Source organism: Lacerta agilis, chromosome 15 (genome assembly GCF_009819535.1).
Source record: "Lacerta agilis isolate rLacAgi1 chromosome 15, rLacAgi1.pri, whole genome shotgun sequence".
Taxonomy (NCBI): Eukaryota; Metazoa; Chordata; class Lepidosauria; order Squamata; family Lacertidae; genus Lacerta; species Lacerta agilis.
This window is the reverse complement of record NC_046326.1, coordinates 12,078,200-12,092,555: the sequence shown is the minus strand read 5'-3', so window position 1 is coordinate 12,092,555 and position 14,356 is coordinate 12,078,200. Positions and strand designations below refer to the sequence as shown.

Genomic DNA, 14,356 nt, shown 5'->3' with positions numbered 1-14,356 from the left:
GTGAGTGTGATAAAAACAAGCTTTGTATTTTTATATCTGTTGCAGCAATTGTCAAATGCTGTGTGTGTATATAGTGTGTGATTATTTTATATAATATATGATGTATATTATATAATTTTATAAATAAGGCTCCCTAATGAGAATTTGCAGTGCTTATTTGGGTTACTATGCAAGGGCCCCTTTCTTTGTAGGAAATTAGAACAAGACTTGATTCAATTCATAATTAGGCCTACAGAACATCTCTGCTGCTCATCTCCAAACTAAACTAATGGCTGAAGACTTCCGAGAAATTACCTTTCCAAAGCCTTAGTGGGGGAGTGACAACTAGTAAATGAATGTGACCTGGTGGAAGCAAAGTCCCAGCTGGTTTGGAGACAATTATTATATATGCCTTTTCAAAAAGCAAGAATGTCAGAGTACTTTTGATGTGGGAATTTAAGGGATTCTGGCACCTTCTTTGTCATACGAGGCCACTTCAATTCAAAAGAGTCCAGGCAAGTAACATGAGCCTTTCGATGTGGAACTGAGAAAGTCACACTTGGAAGTTGGGAAAGAGTTTGTAATCTGTTGTAGTAGAATCTCATCAAGGACTGCTTTATTTATATTGTGTGACACTGTTTTAAGTGTTTTTCCTTGTTATTGTATTTTATTTATAAAAGTTATATATTGCCTTTATATTTTAGGGGGATCGTGAGTTTTCCCTCAATCATAGGTGTGTAATTATGAACCTTGCAAAGCATAGACAAGTGGCCAAGTTTCTCTGATTGACCTGCTCATTCAGTTCCCACTATTAGATTCTGACTAGTGACTTCTGGTCAGGAAACTAAGAAAATATTGTTTTTACATGTAGTGATGGATAATAATGTGCCTTCCTACTTGGTATCCACTTAAGCTGTCACTGCCTTTTCAAATTCATTAAGCACAATAAATTTGTGGGACTTTTTAATGGCTCACAAAGCACTTTCATGAGATTTATAGCATCTTGTTTAAAATCTTTAGAATGCCAGCTTCTCAATGTTTCTAGTCCTCATGTCTTCACAGAGCTTTGGAACCAAATAAGCAAGTACAAGTCTAAATTCCACATTCATTCTCACGCTTTTAGTGTTTAGCACATTTTCCCTGAATATTTCTCATATACAAAATGCATGATCAGAATATATTATTGCCACAGACGAAATGCTGCATGTCTGTCATCAGTAGTTTGGCATCTGACACGTGTCCTCATGGAAAGATGCAGATTACCGGTATGTTAAAGCAGAAAGAAAATGCACAATTTTGGCTTGCGATAGGTTAGATGTTCTCCTTTTGTTCATCCTTAAGGTCTCTGACTCATTAGAAGGGCTTCTGACCATTTTAAAATGGCAAGAACTGATGCAGCGATATATTATTATACCACAGCTATCCATGTTATGCATGGCATTAGCAGGTATGTAAATCCAAGCACAAAAATGGCAAGTATGTCCCACTGAAACCTGTCCTCCTTACTTCAATATAAGGAGCCAGTGCTGGGCAACCACTTCAGCTTTGACATGTTTTTTTAAAAAAAACAATTTTCTTGGTGGCATATGTCCTGCCTATGGAACTGAAGCATTTCCCAACCTGGTGCCTTCTGTATGTTGCTGGATTACAATTTCCATAATCCCGGAACATTGGTCATACTGGCTAGAGCTGATGGAGTCCCACAACTTCTGAAGGGTACCAGGTTAAGGGATACTGGTCTTAATTTTAAAAGGTCTTATCCCCCTCCAATCTTTTAAAAGCAACTTGGTTAAATAAAGTATTGCTGTCTAAGCAAGCGTTCTGATATTTGTAATTCTTGTTCTTTTGCAAATAAATGATTTTAAAGATGCATGTCTTTTGTATCATATAGAAAAAAATACACTATATTTTCCTTTAAAAGTTGTAATATTCTTTTTTTAAAAGAAAATTGTACATATGTTTAAATGATGTAGGTTTGGGCAGGATTTTCCTTGTTTTTAATATTAAAGAGAATGCTGCTGCTTTGGTGTAATAGTTACAATTGCTGTCTGGTGTTTCAGTCTCCAATATTTAAATCTTAATTCTCCAGAATTATGGTTTCCAAGTGCTGTGCCAAGTAAGTTAACTGCTTAACGCTGCTTTGTTGTTATTATTTTGGTATTATTAGTAGTACACACACCATCTCTCCCTCCCTCCCTCCCTCTCTCTCTCTCTCTCTCTCACACACACACACACACACACACACACACACTGCCTGTCATAAAATGAAATGATTGGTTAGTATACTATGTTTACACTAGGCAAATAGGGACATTTTCAGGACCTTTTCAATAGTTGTGCCCTGGTTTTGGAATGCTCTCCTCAGAAAAGTTCCTCTGGCACCCACTCTGATAGTTTTCCTAAAGCAGGTGAAGTCCTTTTTAATTTTCCCAAGCTTTTTTTTACTGAACCCAATAGATCAAGTGGGTTATTTTTATGCTGCCCTCTATAGGTTTGATGTTTTTTAGTTTATACATAAGTTTATACATTCATTATTTTATGGTGTTTAAATTGGTGTTTGATAATACTTTTGGAATAATAATTTTAGTATTTATACCCTGCCCATCTGGGTAAACCCAGCCACTCTGGGCATCTCAAAGCATATATAGAACATAGTAAAACAGCAAACATTAAAAACTTCCCTAAACAGGGCTGCCTAATTGTTTATTTCCTTGACATCTGAAGGGAGGGCGTTCCACAGGGAGGGTGCCACTACCGAGAAGGCCTTCTGCCTGGGTTATTTTTATGCAGCCCTTTATAGGTTTAATGTTTTTTAGTTTATACATAAGGTGTTATGGTGTTTAAATTGATGTTTGATAATGTGTTTGGAATAATAATAATAATAATAATAATAATAATAATAATAATAATAATAGGCACTCACAAATAATAACTAATTTCAAATCCACTATTTGGCAAACATTTTATTTAAATGGTGACAGTAGGCCAGCCTTCTCCGACCTAGTGCTCTTCTGAAGTATTGAACTTATTATAACCCCCAGTATTCCCTAACTATGGCTGTGCTGCCTAGAGCTGATGGGAGTTATAGTCCTTACACCTGGAGAGCACCAGGTGAGGGAAGGCTGTGCTTGAGATTACACTTCCATGTTTTTGCCACTGCCATCCCATAACCAGCTGTTGCTACACCACATTGGTGTTTAAAACTGCTGTGGAGGTTTCATATAAAATAGCAACCCAGGCACTTACTGGTCTAAGGGGAAGTGTAGTGTAGTCAAACTAGCCTGTGAAACTGCTCGGCACCAAGACTGCTTCCTGCAGGTGGTCAGACTGCCTTGTCTATAAAATCTTACACCAGAAATCCTGTACTCAGAATTCCCTACAAGACCCCTCTCCAGCTATCTCTTGAGTAGCCACTGCCTTAAAACTGGACCTGCAACAACGCCTCTACAGCTTCTATATCACTCCTTTGTCCACCTATCCTCATATAATTGATCAATGCATTCCACTGGTACTTTTGGATGATTTTTGCCACACCCCTGTCTCCATGTTTCAACTTTTTGAGCTGCTGCTCTGCCTGTCTAAATAAGTTCCACAAATCCTATGATCACTGTTAAGAAGGTCGGAAATGGAATCCTACTTTCTATCATGGCCTACGGAAACAGTGGATGTTGCAGCCTCAACATATACCCCAAAACAAGGTTCCTTGAAGGAACCTGCTTTTAAAGTGTTCCCTGATCCAGATCCTCAGAGTGTGTTCCTGTAGTTTGAATCACGTAGTTGTGAATTATTTCCTAGCTGCGTGGCAGTGATGAGCAAAAGCAGTACCTGGTGTAAATGCAACCCTTAAAAGGAAAGGAATCTTCATGAAGCCTGAAGCCCAGCGACAATGGTTCAAGCTATATGGAGCTGTTGGACTCAGGCAGAGGTCAGGAACTTGTGACCCACCAGCATCCTTGACCATTGGCCATGCTAGCTGGGGTTGATGGGAACAGAGCATCCGACAAGACTGAATGGACACCTGTTCCCAATTTCTGGACTAGGGAATCTTACAGAAAGGCGGAAATAATGCAAAATGTGGTGGCCTGCCTTTTTAATTGCAGAGAAACCGGTTATACAGGAATTGGGCTTCCAGTGACCGAGGCACATGCTTTTCTTTGGTGTAGATATTAGAAGATAATGTCTGTGTGGTTGTGGTGGTGAGGTTGCTACAACAAAATGCACTGTGTACAGAAATGTGATAGCAAGCAGGCAGATTGCTTGGGTAGTTAATGCCATCTCCCACCAATCCCTTAGACAAGCTGGTGGGGGGGGGTGTCTGGGTCTTGTTTGCTGAAGAGCCTCATTGTTCCAGTTGCTTAGGACTGCTGTTTTATTGGCCCAGGCAAGTCGCTAATGAGAGATGAGAGGATGCAGGGATTCCATGGCAGATGAGACAGGGTGGGTGCTTGTGGGGCTGGAAGTTCCCACAGTTTTTCTGACTGTCCTCTTGGGAGACAATGAAAGGAATGTCTCCTATGGTTAAAGTAGCTGTTGACATCCTATGTTCTTTGGGGGCAGTGGATTTAAAACTAGGAGGGATTAATCTGATGCAGTCAGAACTTCTGTTAGCATGTGTTGCCCCTAACCACCCCCTTTCTCATTCATTTGAACAATGAGCTGAGCAAACAACTGGCTCTTCAATCCATTCCTCTGTCCCTGATCATCAGCTCAACTTCTCCTCCACTTGCTAAGATTTGGACCACCATAAATCACCTAGGAATGGCTGTGTTGATTTCAGCAAAAAAAAGGGGGGGGAGTGGGAGGGCAGGTACATGTCAGTAAAATGAATGTATAAGCTGCCTTTCCATCTTGAACAGAAGAGTCAAAGGTCACAATATGTTGGAAACAGAACGAGAAAGAGCAAAAGTGGCCAGTTTGTGAGCTGAAATCAGCCAAGGGAGTGATGCTGTTTGACTGATGAAACTCATTGCAACAAATAGCCAGTGTGTTGAGCCACAGCTTGGTGGCTGTGTGTGTGTGTGCATATGCAAGCATGAGACATGGACATGTTTAGCCCCGGCATCTCCAGTTAAAGCAGGAATCGTAGTGTTCACAGAACTTACCTAGGAAGCATTTAAGGGCATTGCAGGAAGGACTTGCAAGCAACCTAGAGCCATGGCTACAGCCTTTTGTCTGTAGAGCAATTATTAGCTCCACTTTTCCAGACCAGATTAGACAATTTTCCAGTCTTTTCAGGAAAACTCTATCCCCCAAGGAAAAAGCCCAAGGGTGACAAAGGAAGTGGTGGGGTATCATTAGTAATAGCTTATGGTGCAGTAAAGTAATTTTGGACTATTGCCTTACAGTGACAACAGTTTTTAGACAGTGATGTGTATAATTCACTTCACTTCAAGCTATGGGAAACCAGTCCTCTGTTTGTGCCAACTTGCCTGCTCATGTTGCCGAGTGGGACCCTGGATGCCTGTTCCAAAGTCTTGATGACGCCACTGGCAAGAGTTGTGGTGCTCTGACTGGGTGAAGATTTCTGCACATGGTTCTTGGGTATATGAATTTTGGGGTGATTTACATCACATGCTCAAGAAGCCTCTTAAAATTATCCTCCCTGGACCATACCTTGTCAGGCAGTGGGGTTGAACTGCCTAGGTGAATACTCTCCCACCCACAAATTTCTGGGTGGAGAAAAACTAATGCAGCCTAGCAAAAGACAAGAATTCTTACCTTGGTAGGAGATTCTCTCACTTTCCGCATTCAAGGTGCTGTTGATGTGCAGGAGCATTCCAGCGTGCAACTGCTCCACCTCCAGTCCGATTGTACAGAATAAGCTCTAAAGTGTAGTGTTCTTCCAGTGGCCCATCCATTTTTGTTCCCTGGTGTTTAGGCCATTTATCACCACATTAGACCAGAGGTTGACAATCAGTGTCCCTCAGGTGTGGTTGGACTCCAGCTCCCATCAGCCCCAGGCCAAATGGTCAATGATGATGGTAGTTGGAATCCAAAACATCTGGAGAGTCACAGGTTCCCCACTAGATCCAAAAAAGAAGAAGAATCTTCTTCACCTCCAACAGCTAACCTCTAGCCATTGACTTAGAAGTTGTCTTGTATCTGCGTAAGAGATGGACGCAGCCAATCCCAAGGAGCAAAATGTTTTTGCAAAGCCCTGAAATAGGTGCATGATACAATCGCACTGGAGTTCCCAAACTGGGAAATTAGTCCATTGGTTACTACACTTCTTCTTGGACCTGGGGCTCCAGATAGACTACCCAGCTTCCTTCAAAAGACAGTAAGGAAGAGGTGGTCTGAGAGTCTAGGATGAGCAGAGACATGAGACCCATTTCAATAGATTCGTCTAACCATATCCATCAAACAAGACTGAACAGAAGGGGCGGCAGGGAGGGTATAGATAAGGCATAGAAATATTCCCTGAGTTGTTGTGGATCAAACACAAAGGTGACTTTGTCAGTTAGTCGCAAGGGGCAGACATGGGTAGAGCTGTGAGGGCAGCTTCTACTGAAACTGCCACCAGCACGAGACTTTTATTGCTGCTCTATCTCCAAAGTCAAAAAAATAAAATAAAAAATCATTCCAGTAGCACCTTAGAGACCAACTAAGTTTGTTATTGGTATGAGCTTTCTTCAGATATCTGAAGAAGTGTGCAGGCACATGAAAGGTGCTGTGGGTTAAACCACAGACCCTAGGGCTTGCTGATCAGAAGGTCGGCGGTTTGAATCCCTGCGATGTAGTGAGCTCCCATTGCTTGGTCCCAGCTCCTGCCCACCTAGCAGTTTGAAAGCACCTCAAAGTGCAAGTAGATAAATAGGTACCACTCCGGTGGGAAAGTAAACGGCGTTTCCGTGCGCTGCTCTGGTTTCGCCAGAAGTGGCTTAGTCATGCTGCCCACATGACCCGGAAGCTGTATGCCGGCTCCCTCGGCCAGTAACGCGAGATGAGCGCCACAACCCCAGAGTCGGACACGACTGGACCTAATGGTCAGGGGTCCCTTTACCTTTACCTAAGATGCTACTGGAAGGAATTTTCAAATTTTGTTTTGACTTTGGCAGACCAACACGGCTACCTACCTGTAACTATCTCCAAAGGGCACCCATAAGAGTAAATTTAACCTGTAGGATGACCATTGGGGAGAAAGGATAGCATCTATCTCTACCAAAATGGTAAGATCCGACCTGGGACTGTGCTTCTATATCCTTTAAATGGCGTTATTTAAATGCATCACTTGACCTGATGCCTGTTTTCTGCAGTCATTGGGTGCGCAAGGGAGTTCCCTATGGGCAGGTCCCTTGCGCAGGCTAATCCAGAAGCCTTGGCTCTACTGCTCATCAGCTGCTCTTCTTTGCCAATACAAAATCATGAGTACACTTCAAGGCTTCTGATGGTACATTTGCAGCCACATTTCTACTTGCCCCACATCTTGTGGTGTCTGGCGTCAGGCAGATGGGTGTGGTTTTGGCCAAGTAAATGTGTTTAGGATCTGGATGATAGCTTAGTTTGGGCTCGTTCGCACTTCGCCTTGTCCCGTGCCTAGAAAGTATGGCTTTGAGCAGTTTTGCCTTTGCCCAGCAACTGTCCCTTGGAAAACCAGCACTTTAGCGATGATTTGGAACCAAGGACAATCTTTGGGGGAACCCAATTGCCCTTTGTTCCCATTCAGTGGGTTTTGGGGTGGGGGTGGGGGAGTGGTGGCGGGGCAAACAGAAATGTGGATGAGCCCTTGCACTCATGGAGATATCCATTCATCGGAACAACCCAAACTTGCAGTCAATGGCTCACAGATCCCATCACAATTGTCATTGTCTCCAAGAGGCAAGCATCTTCTTGAGATATGCAAAAACGACCTTTTCTTCAACCTACTATACAGAGTATATCTTGCAAACTCAATGTGTTTGCTTAATGTCAGCTGAGGATTTAAACAAGTTCCACTTGGATGGAAGCTGTAGAAAACAGCTTGGTGGTTTCGATCTAGCCAGCAATTAGAGAAATAGGTCTGAGGTTTAAAGCGGGCTGGCAGCCAAGTAAACTAAACTAAACTAAAAAAAAAAACCACCTAGGACAAATATGGAGTTAGAAGCAAGGTCTTGCTTTCCATTTCTGTGGTTGTAATTTGCGTAATGTTAAATAGCCACCTGCACCTTTGGGTTTTGTCAGAGAAACCAGTTTTTAGTGACAGAGCACATACAGAAGGTCCCAGGTTCTGTCCCCAGCATCTCCAAATGGGATTGGGACAGTCCTGAAACTCTGAGGTGGTGCTGCCAGTCAGTGCAGACCGAGGGGTAGCAAATGTGATGCTCTCCAAATGCCATGTACTACATGCTCCCATCAGCCTCAGACAGTGATGGACGTTGTTATCGAGGGGACACTGCATAGGCTCTCTGCCCCTTGGTGAAAATATATTGAGCTAGATGAACCAACTGTCTGATGTACAATGCAACTTTCTGTTAATCCAAAGCAACTGATCCTGATAGCAAGAGCTTCTGCTTCTCAGCAGATGGTGGCAGCTCTTCTCCTAGTACATCTTAGGGGAGATTTAGCCTTAAAGGTGAAGCTGGAGTAACTAGACTGTCATCTAAGTGAGTAACCTCTGAGATGCTAGAGGAAGAGAGGGGGTTAGGACTCTATCATTTTCTAAAGGAGGCCAGGGACGACACACCTACTTAATATCCCAGGCACTTTCAGATTCCTCTTTCTCCCACTAAGAAAAAAAAAGATTCCACACTGTCAGTGCATGAGACTGTTTAACAGCAATGACCAATCATTAGCAATGGTTTTCTGCACGCCCACTAATGTACAAAGAAACCAGCATCTGTTGGATAACAGGATTTTGTCCCAGGTCTCCCAGATGTGGTCTCTGAATCTTCAGTAACCACATGCAAACTAAAGTGGCACCTCTGAGGCTTCCCCGTAGTCATTCCTAGACCAGAAACTGCCCGGCCAGCTTCTACAAAGAGGAAGGAAAGAAGCACATCTCTTTCTCTACAGAAGGCGTCCTCCAGATTTTTCACAGGCTATCCCTTATTCGCTGAAAGGAGCCTTTTGATTGTGCGGCTAGTGCTTAGATGTGGCCTTCTGCCTTCACAGAGGAAGAAGCTTCTGGGTCTGCGATGAGAAAGAACTTGCCTGATTCAAGGAGCGGTCTGATATCTCCCTCCAGTTTCTCCCAAACATTGCAATCCTTCCCCATATCACTGTCCTCCCCTTGTTGACCTGAATAGCTCTCCCCAAGCTATTTTGCCTACCGGGGAGTCAGATTTCCTGGTGGTCACGGGGTGGCGGTCACTGTGATTGTCACATTAACTGGAGGGTCATCAACGGTGGGATCTGGGACAGGCGCTGGAGCTGGGGCTTCTTCCTGGGCCACTGTCGAATCCTCTGGGGCTTCCGTAGCTTCCCCGGGGCTAACCTCTGGAAAAGGAAGAAACACACGCACAAAGTGTATAAGGTACTTGTGAGCGGTGGCATAGGAAGGGGTGTGTGGTGGGTGCGGGCTGCCCCATGTGTCATCACTGAGGGGGGTGACCACAGGGCCTGGCCTGCGGCGTCCTGCATCCTGGGGAGTAATGCGGTGGCTCGGGCACCTGCAGGCTCCGCGCTGCCCAAAACGGCAACATGGGGCTTGTGGACTCTGTGGAGGTTCCGCGCAGCGTGCTCTGTCCTGTCTTGCCCTGCCCCCAGGTTTAGGGCATTTGTGCTGCCCCGGGCACCCGAGCAGCTAGCTACGCCACTGCTTGCGAGCTGATGGAAAGGCAGTCAACAGGAGACGAAATGCAAAAAGACTTAAGAAGACTATTTATGTATGTGACAACTGCCGCAAGAATGCTGCTCATCCAGAAGTGGAAGGAAGAGAAGAGAAAGTCCCAACCAAAGAAGAGTGGGTAACCAAGATGATGGATTATGCAGAAATGGCAAAGATGACCGTGAAGATCAGACAATGAGATGATTTTTAAAAAATCATGAGTGGGGGAAAGAATGATAGAATATCTTAAAGACCACTGCAGATACTTAAAAATGTTAGCAGGATTCTTATCGCACTTACAGTGTAATATGATTTAAGGTAAAAAAGGAGATAAAATGGATTAGATAAGTGTAATTATATGTAATAGAATGAAAAGGAAAATTGGAAACCAGGGGTGGGGGGGGGAGTCCGGGGATCTAAGCAGTCCCAGATGTATAGAAATTGAAAATGTCTTAAATGTATAAGAATATTGTTTTATAAAATTGAAAAATAAAATATATTTAAAAAAAAAAAAATGAAAGGCAGTCAATAGTTTCTGCCTATGTACACATGACGTTCTATTCTAGAATCAATGGAAACTGCATACTTGGATTTTTTGTTTTTTGTTTTTGTTTAATGTGGCCTGCACACGATCTAGACCTATTGCATGTTTTGTTTTGTTTTTGCCCAGAAAAGTGCTTCTTGAGAAACAGGTCCCTTTCTGAAGAGAAGAACTCATTGCTATTTGATTCTGTACCACCCTGCCATGTGTCCATTTGGAAAGAAATGGAGGAAGTCCCGGCAACTGGGGGATATATCCACATCTGCGTAATGGCATTGTGAGTGGGCATATAACAAGATTGCAACCACTCCCTTCTTCATTCACCTGACTTGTGCTCAGTGAGGAAAAGGCAGGGGAAATCTAATCAAAGGGAGGTTGTCAAATGTGTATCAAGTAGCCAGGCCCAGCCTTGTGGACAGCAAGATCTAGAACAGGCATCCCCAAACTCAGCCCTCCAGGTGTTTTGGGACTACAACTCCCATCAGCCCTAGCTAACAGGACCAGTGGTCAGGGATGATGGGAATTGTAGTCCAACAACAGCTGGAGGGCTGAGTTTGGGGGTGCCTGATCTAGAATAAACCTAGATTGAAAGCAGCATGTTGACAACTCCGAATTGAGAAAAGGTACATTTTGGTGCTACAAACATTTGCATGTACAGGTGTCTGTAATTTCTTGCTAGAATCTGTTGCTAAGTTCCTTCCTTCCTTGGACCATTCATTGGATGGGTGGATGGGGGCAAAAGGAAAAACTTACAAAAAGTAAGCCGGGGAGAGGTTTTCTGAAGAGAGGCCTGCCCCTTACCTCAATTAAACCTTTCAAGGTTGCCAAGGCTTTTCCATTTAGCCCCACATCATTTGCAGTGGTGTGAGGCTCTTGTCCTGTCTCTGTAATTTCTCACCAGCAATGCCATATCATTGCGTGTTGCATCCCACCCAAGGCATTCCAGGAAGTGCAGCTCGTGGGAAGCAGCACGAGACTCTTCCCACAGGGCATACTTCCTAGCAAGACCCAGTCAGGTGAGTGGCACCCACTTCTGAACACTTCAGAGAAATCCCTTCCCTCCCCCTTGCAAAAGAACATGGGGGCAGAGAATCAGCCTCTATTTTTGCAGGGCGAGAGTGTTTGGGGAAAACGAGGGAGGGATTGTGGACACAGCCCTAGAATTAACAGGAACTCCTAGGTCCGGCACTTTGTCCCAATGAAATGTAGGTTTTGGGCTTGCAAGCAAACAGAAACAATGCCTAACAATGGCAAGTTGTGTGCAAGAAGTTTGTTTTGTATAAGAGTGCTCTTTTGTGTGCTTTGGGGAATGAAGTGACTCAGCACAACGGTCAGAATTGTGGAATGTGACTGAACAAAAGCAGGGCAGGAGACTTCCTATATTTTCAATGAAAACCAAACTCTCAAAACAAAATAAAAAATAAAAAAAATTCCTTCCAGTAGCACCTTAGAGACCAACTAAGTTTGTTCTTGGTATGAGCTTTCGTGTGCATGCACACTTCTTCAGATACAATACTCTTGTCATACAAAATTCCAGCTTCAATTACAAAAAGAGAGCACAGATTCATGTGCCTAATTAGGAAAGTTGTATGCTGCTGCAGCTCCCCAAGAGGCAAGCTGCTGTCCAGTTTAAAAGGGAGCTTGCCTCTTCAAAACTGGGAATGGCAGTGACATTTATATTCTTATAAATACCCAACCGTTTCCTTTCCAGAGAAACCAAGTGTCTGAATGGATGAACTGAGCCCCCTGGCTGCATTATGTCAAAGGGCACGTAAAATCTGCACTCATTGATCTGTGGTGCCTTTGTCCACACATGTGAGTCACCAGTTCCTGCTGTGGTTGCCAGTCCTCCAGAGTAGATTTTCAGAAGGACAATGGGTTTTCCGAGAAAAGGGATAACCACACCAGTTCTTCCCCTGGTGGGAGCTTCACAGCAGCGGAACTCCACTTAGGGGAAGCTTCCACAAGTAGAAGCCTAGTTCGGATGCAAGCCAACATTATTAACCCAGTGATGGTGGAGGTCTGCCATCAGTTTACCTGCTGCTGTTTCCTCGGCTTCTGTGGAAGGCTCTCCAAGCTGCTCACTGGCTCCTCCTTCCATCCCTGCTGCTGTCTCAGCATCTTCTGGAGTGCTGATGTGCTCACGGGCTTCTCCACCAGCCCTAAAGGGGTGTGTACACAATAGACATAGAAGGAAAAAATGAAGACACAGCTAGAAACATCTCAAGTCTTTTGGCTCTCTTACACCCATACTATTCCTACGATCATGTGTTCACAATTTCGGTTCTTTAGGCTTGGGTGGATGTTATGTACTGAGTTGAATAGGATCCAAAATGCAGCAGCCTGATTGGTCCTAAAACAATAGGATTGAGATTGCAGCAGTCTGATTGGTCCGCAGGAGCCACCCAATCCAGCTCCAGGTGGAAGTGAATCTGGAACCTGATTGGCATACAGGAGTATCCTGGAATTAGCCAATCACGTTGGGCCCATTGTGTAAATAGTGTATATAAAGCAAACGTTTTGGGGGAACTGCATTCCTCACTACTATGAGCTGAATAAAGAGCATGAAATTCACACTTGACTCCAAGTATATTTCAGTGGAGGTTGGGATTTTCTTGAGTGTTTTACTCTGGCAAGTGTCCAATATAAAATCTCGTAAGTTCTCGTTCTCTCTCTCTCTCTCTCTCTCTCTCTCTCTCTCTCTCTCTCTCTATATATATATATATATATATCCTTTTCAGATTTATACATTTCACTGATTTTGCAATCATTTTGGCATGTCAAAACTTGACTTCCTTCCCCCTCTTTCTGTGGTTCCTTAAATTTATTTTTAATATCTTCTGCATATCCAAATTAACTTAATTTGCTCATTGATTCGTCTTCTTTAAATATATATTCTTATGAAACTGGAGGTTGTTACAATAATCTTGCCAATGTTTTTATCTGTTTACAATTTTCTTGTAAATATTCAATAAACCATTTCCATTCTATAATAAAAAGTTTGTTATCTTGATTTCTTATTCATCCGGTAAGTTTCGCCATTTCTGCATATTCCATAAGTTTTTGAATCCATTCTTCTTTCACTGGGACTTTTGCTTCTTTCCATTTTGGGGCAAGTAACATTCTTGTTGTAAGGTCTCCGTCAACAGACATTTTCTGCCAAATGCCAAGCCTGGCACCATAGCTGCAAAATTGTTATTTGCCCAAAAACGGAAGAAAGAAGAGGTCACAACGAGAGAAGAATGGTTACATAGACTAATGCAGAAAGGGCAAAATTTACCAGAAGAATAAGAAATCAAGATAACAAACTTTTTAGAAAGGAATAGAAATGGTTTATTACAAATGAACTGTAAACAGATCAAGACATTGGCAGGATTATTCTAAAAACCCGAAGCTTCAAATATATGAGATATATATAGGAATAGATGAATAAAAGAATAAGTTAAGATAATTTGGAGTATGCGGGAAAGGATGAAAATAAATGTAAAGAACCACAAAAAGAGGGGGAAGGGAGTCGAATTTGGAAATGTTAAAATTATGGTTGAGTAATTGTTATAAATGTATATAAACAAAAATTATAAATAAAATCATTCATATACACACACACACACACACACACACACACACTAAGTTTGACAGCTAGTACACAAATAGCAACAACCAAATATTAAAAATAAGCATAAGCATCAAGGTCATCTATGAAATATTGAAATCAAATAGCATTAGATACTCAGTATTGACAAAATATTTAAAGGCTATCTGGAAGTGTGTGTGTGTGTGTGTGTGTGTGTGTGTGTGTGTGTGTGCATGCGTGCACTGATATATACACACACTGCAAGCCATGAAATTCATGTTTCCTCCCATCTGCTGAGCCATCAGGTTGGCAAGTCAGTATATTCTGGCAGTAAGATGGGATGGAGGACCAGAGGTCCTCCAAATTTTGTTGAACTCTGATTCCCATCAGCCTTGACCATTGGCTATGCTGCATGGAGCTGATGAGTGTTGGAATCCAACAACATCTGGAGAACCTCAGGGTCCCCATACCTCCAGCAAGGGCTCCTGAAGCACCTAGCTTGCCATTTGCTTGCTGC

General features: G+C 43.0%; 1 protein-coding gene across 1 annotated transcript in view; it reads right to left on the bottom strand.

Moving 5' to 3' along the window:
• Positions 1-9,004: 9,004 nt before the first annotated feature.
• The window catches only part of VSIG10L2 (V-set and immunoglobulin domain containing 10 like 2), a 33,031-nt gene continuing 27,679 nt past the window's right edge, over positions 9,005-14,356 (bottom strand). The window contains exons 11-12 of the mRNA XM_033172479.1: positions 12,303-12,427; positions 9,005-9,393 (exon numbers count right to left, since the gene is read on the bottom strand). Coding sequence (XP_033028370.1) covers positions 9,251-9,393; positions 12,303-12,427 — 268 coding nt within the window. The 3' untranslated portion in view covers positions 9,005-9,250. The remainder of the gene's footprint in view (positions 9,394-12,302; positions 12,428-14,356) is intronic.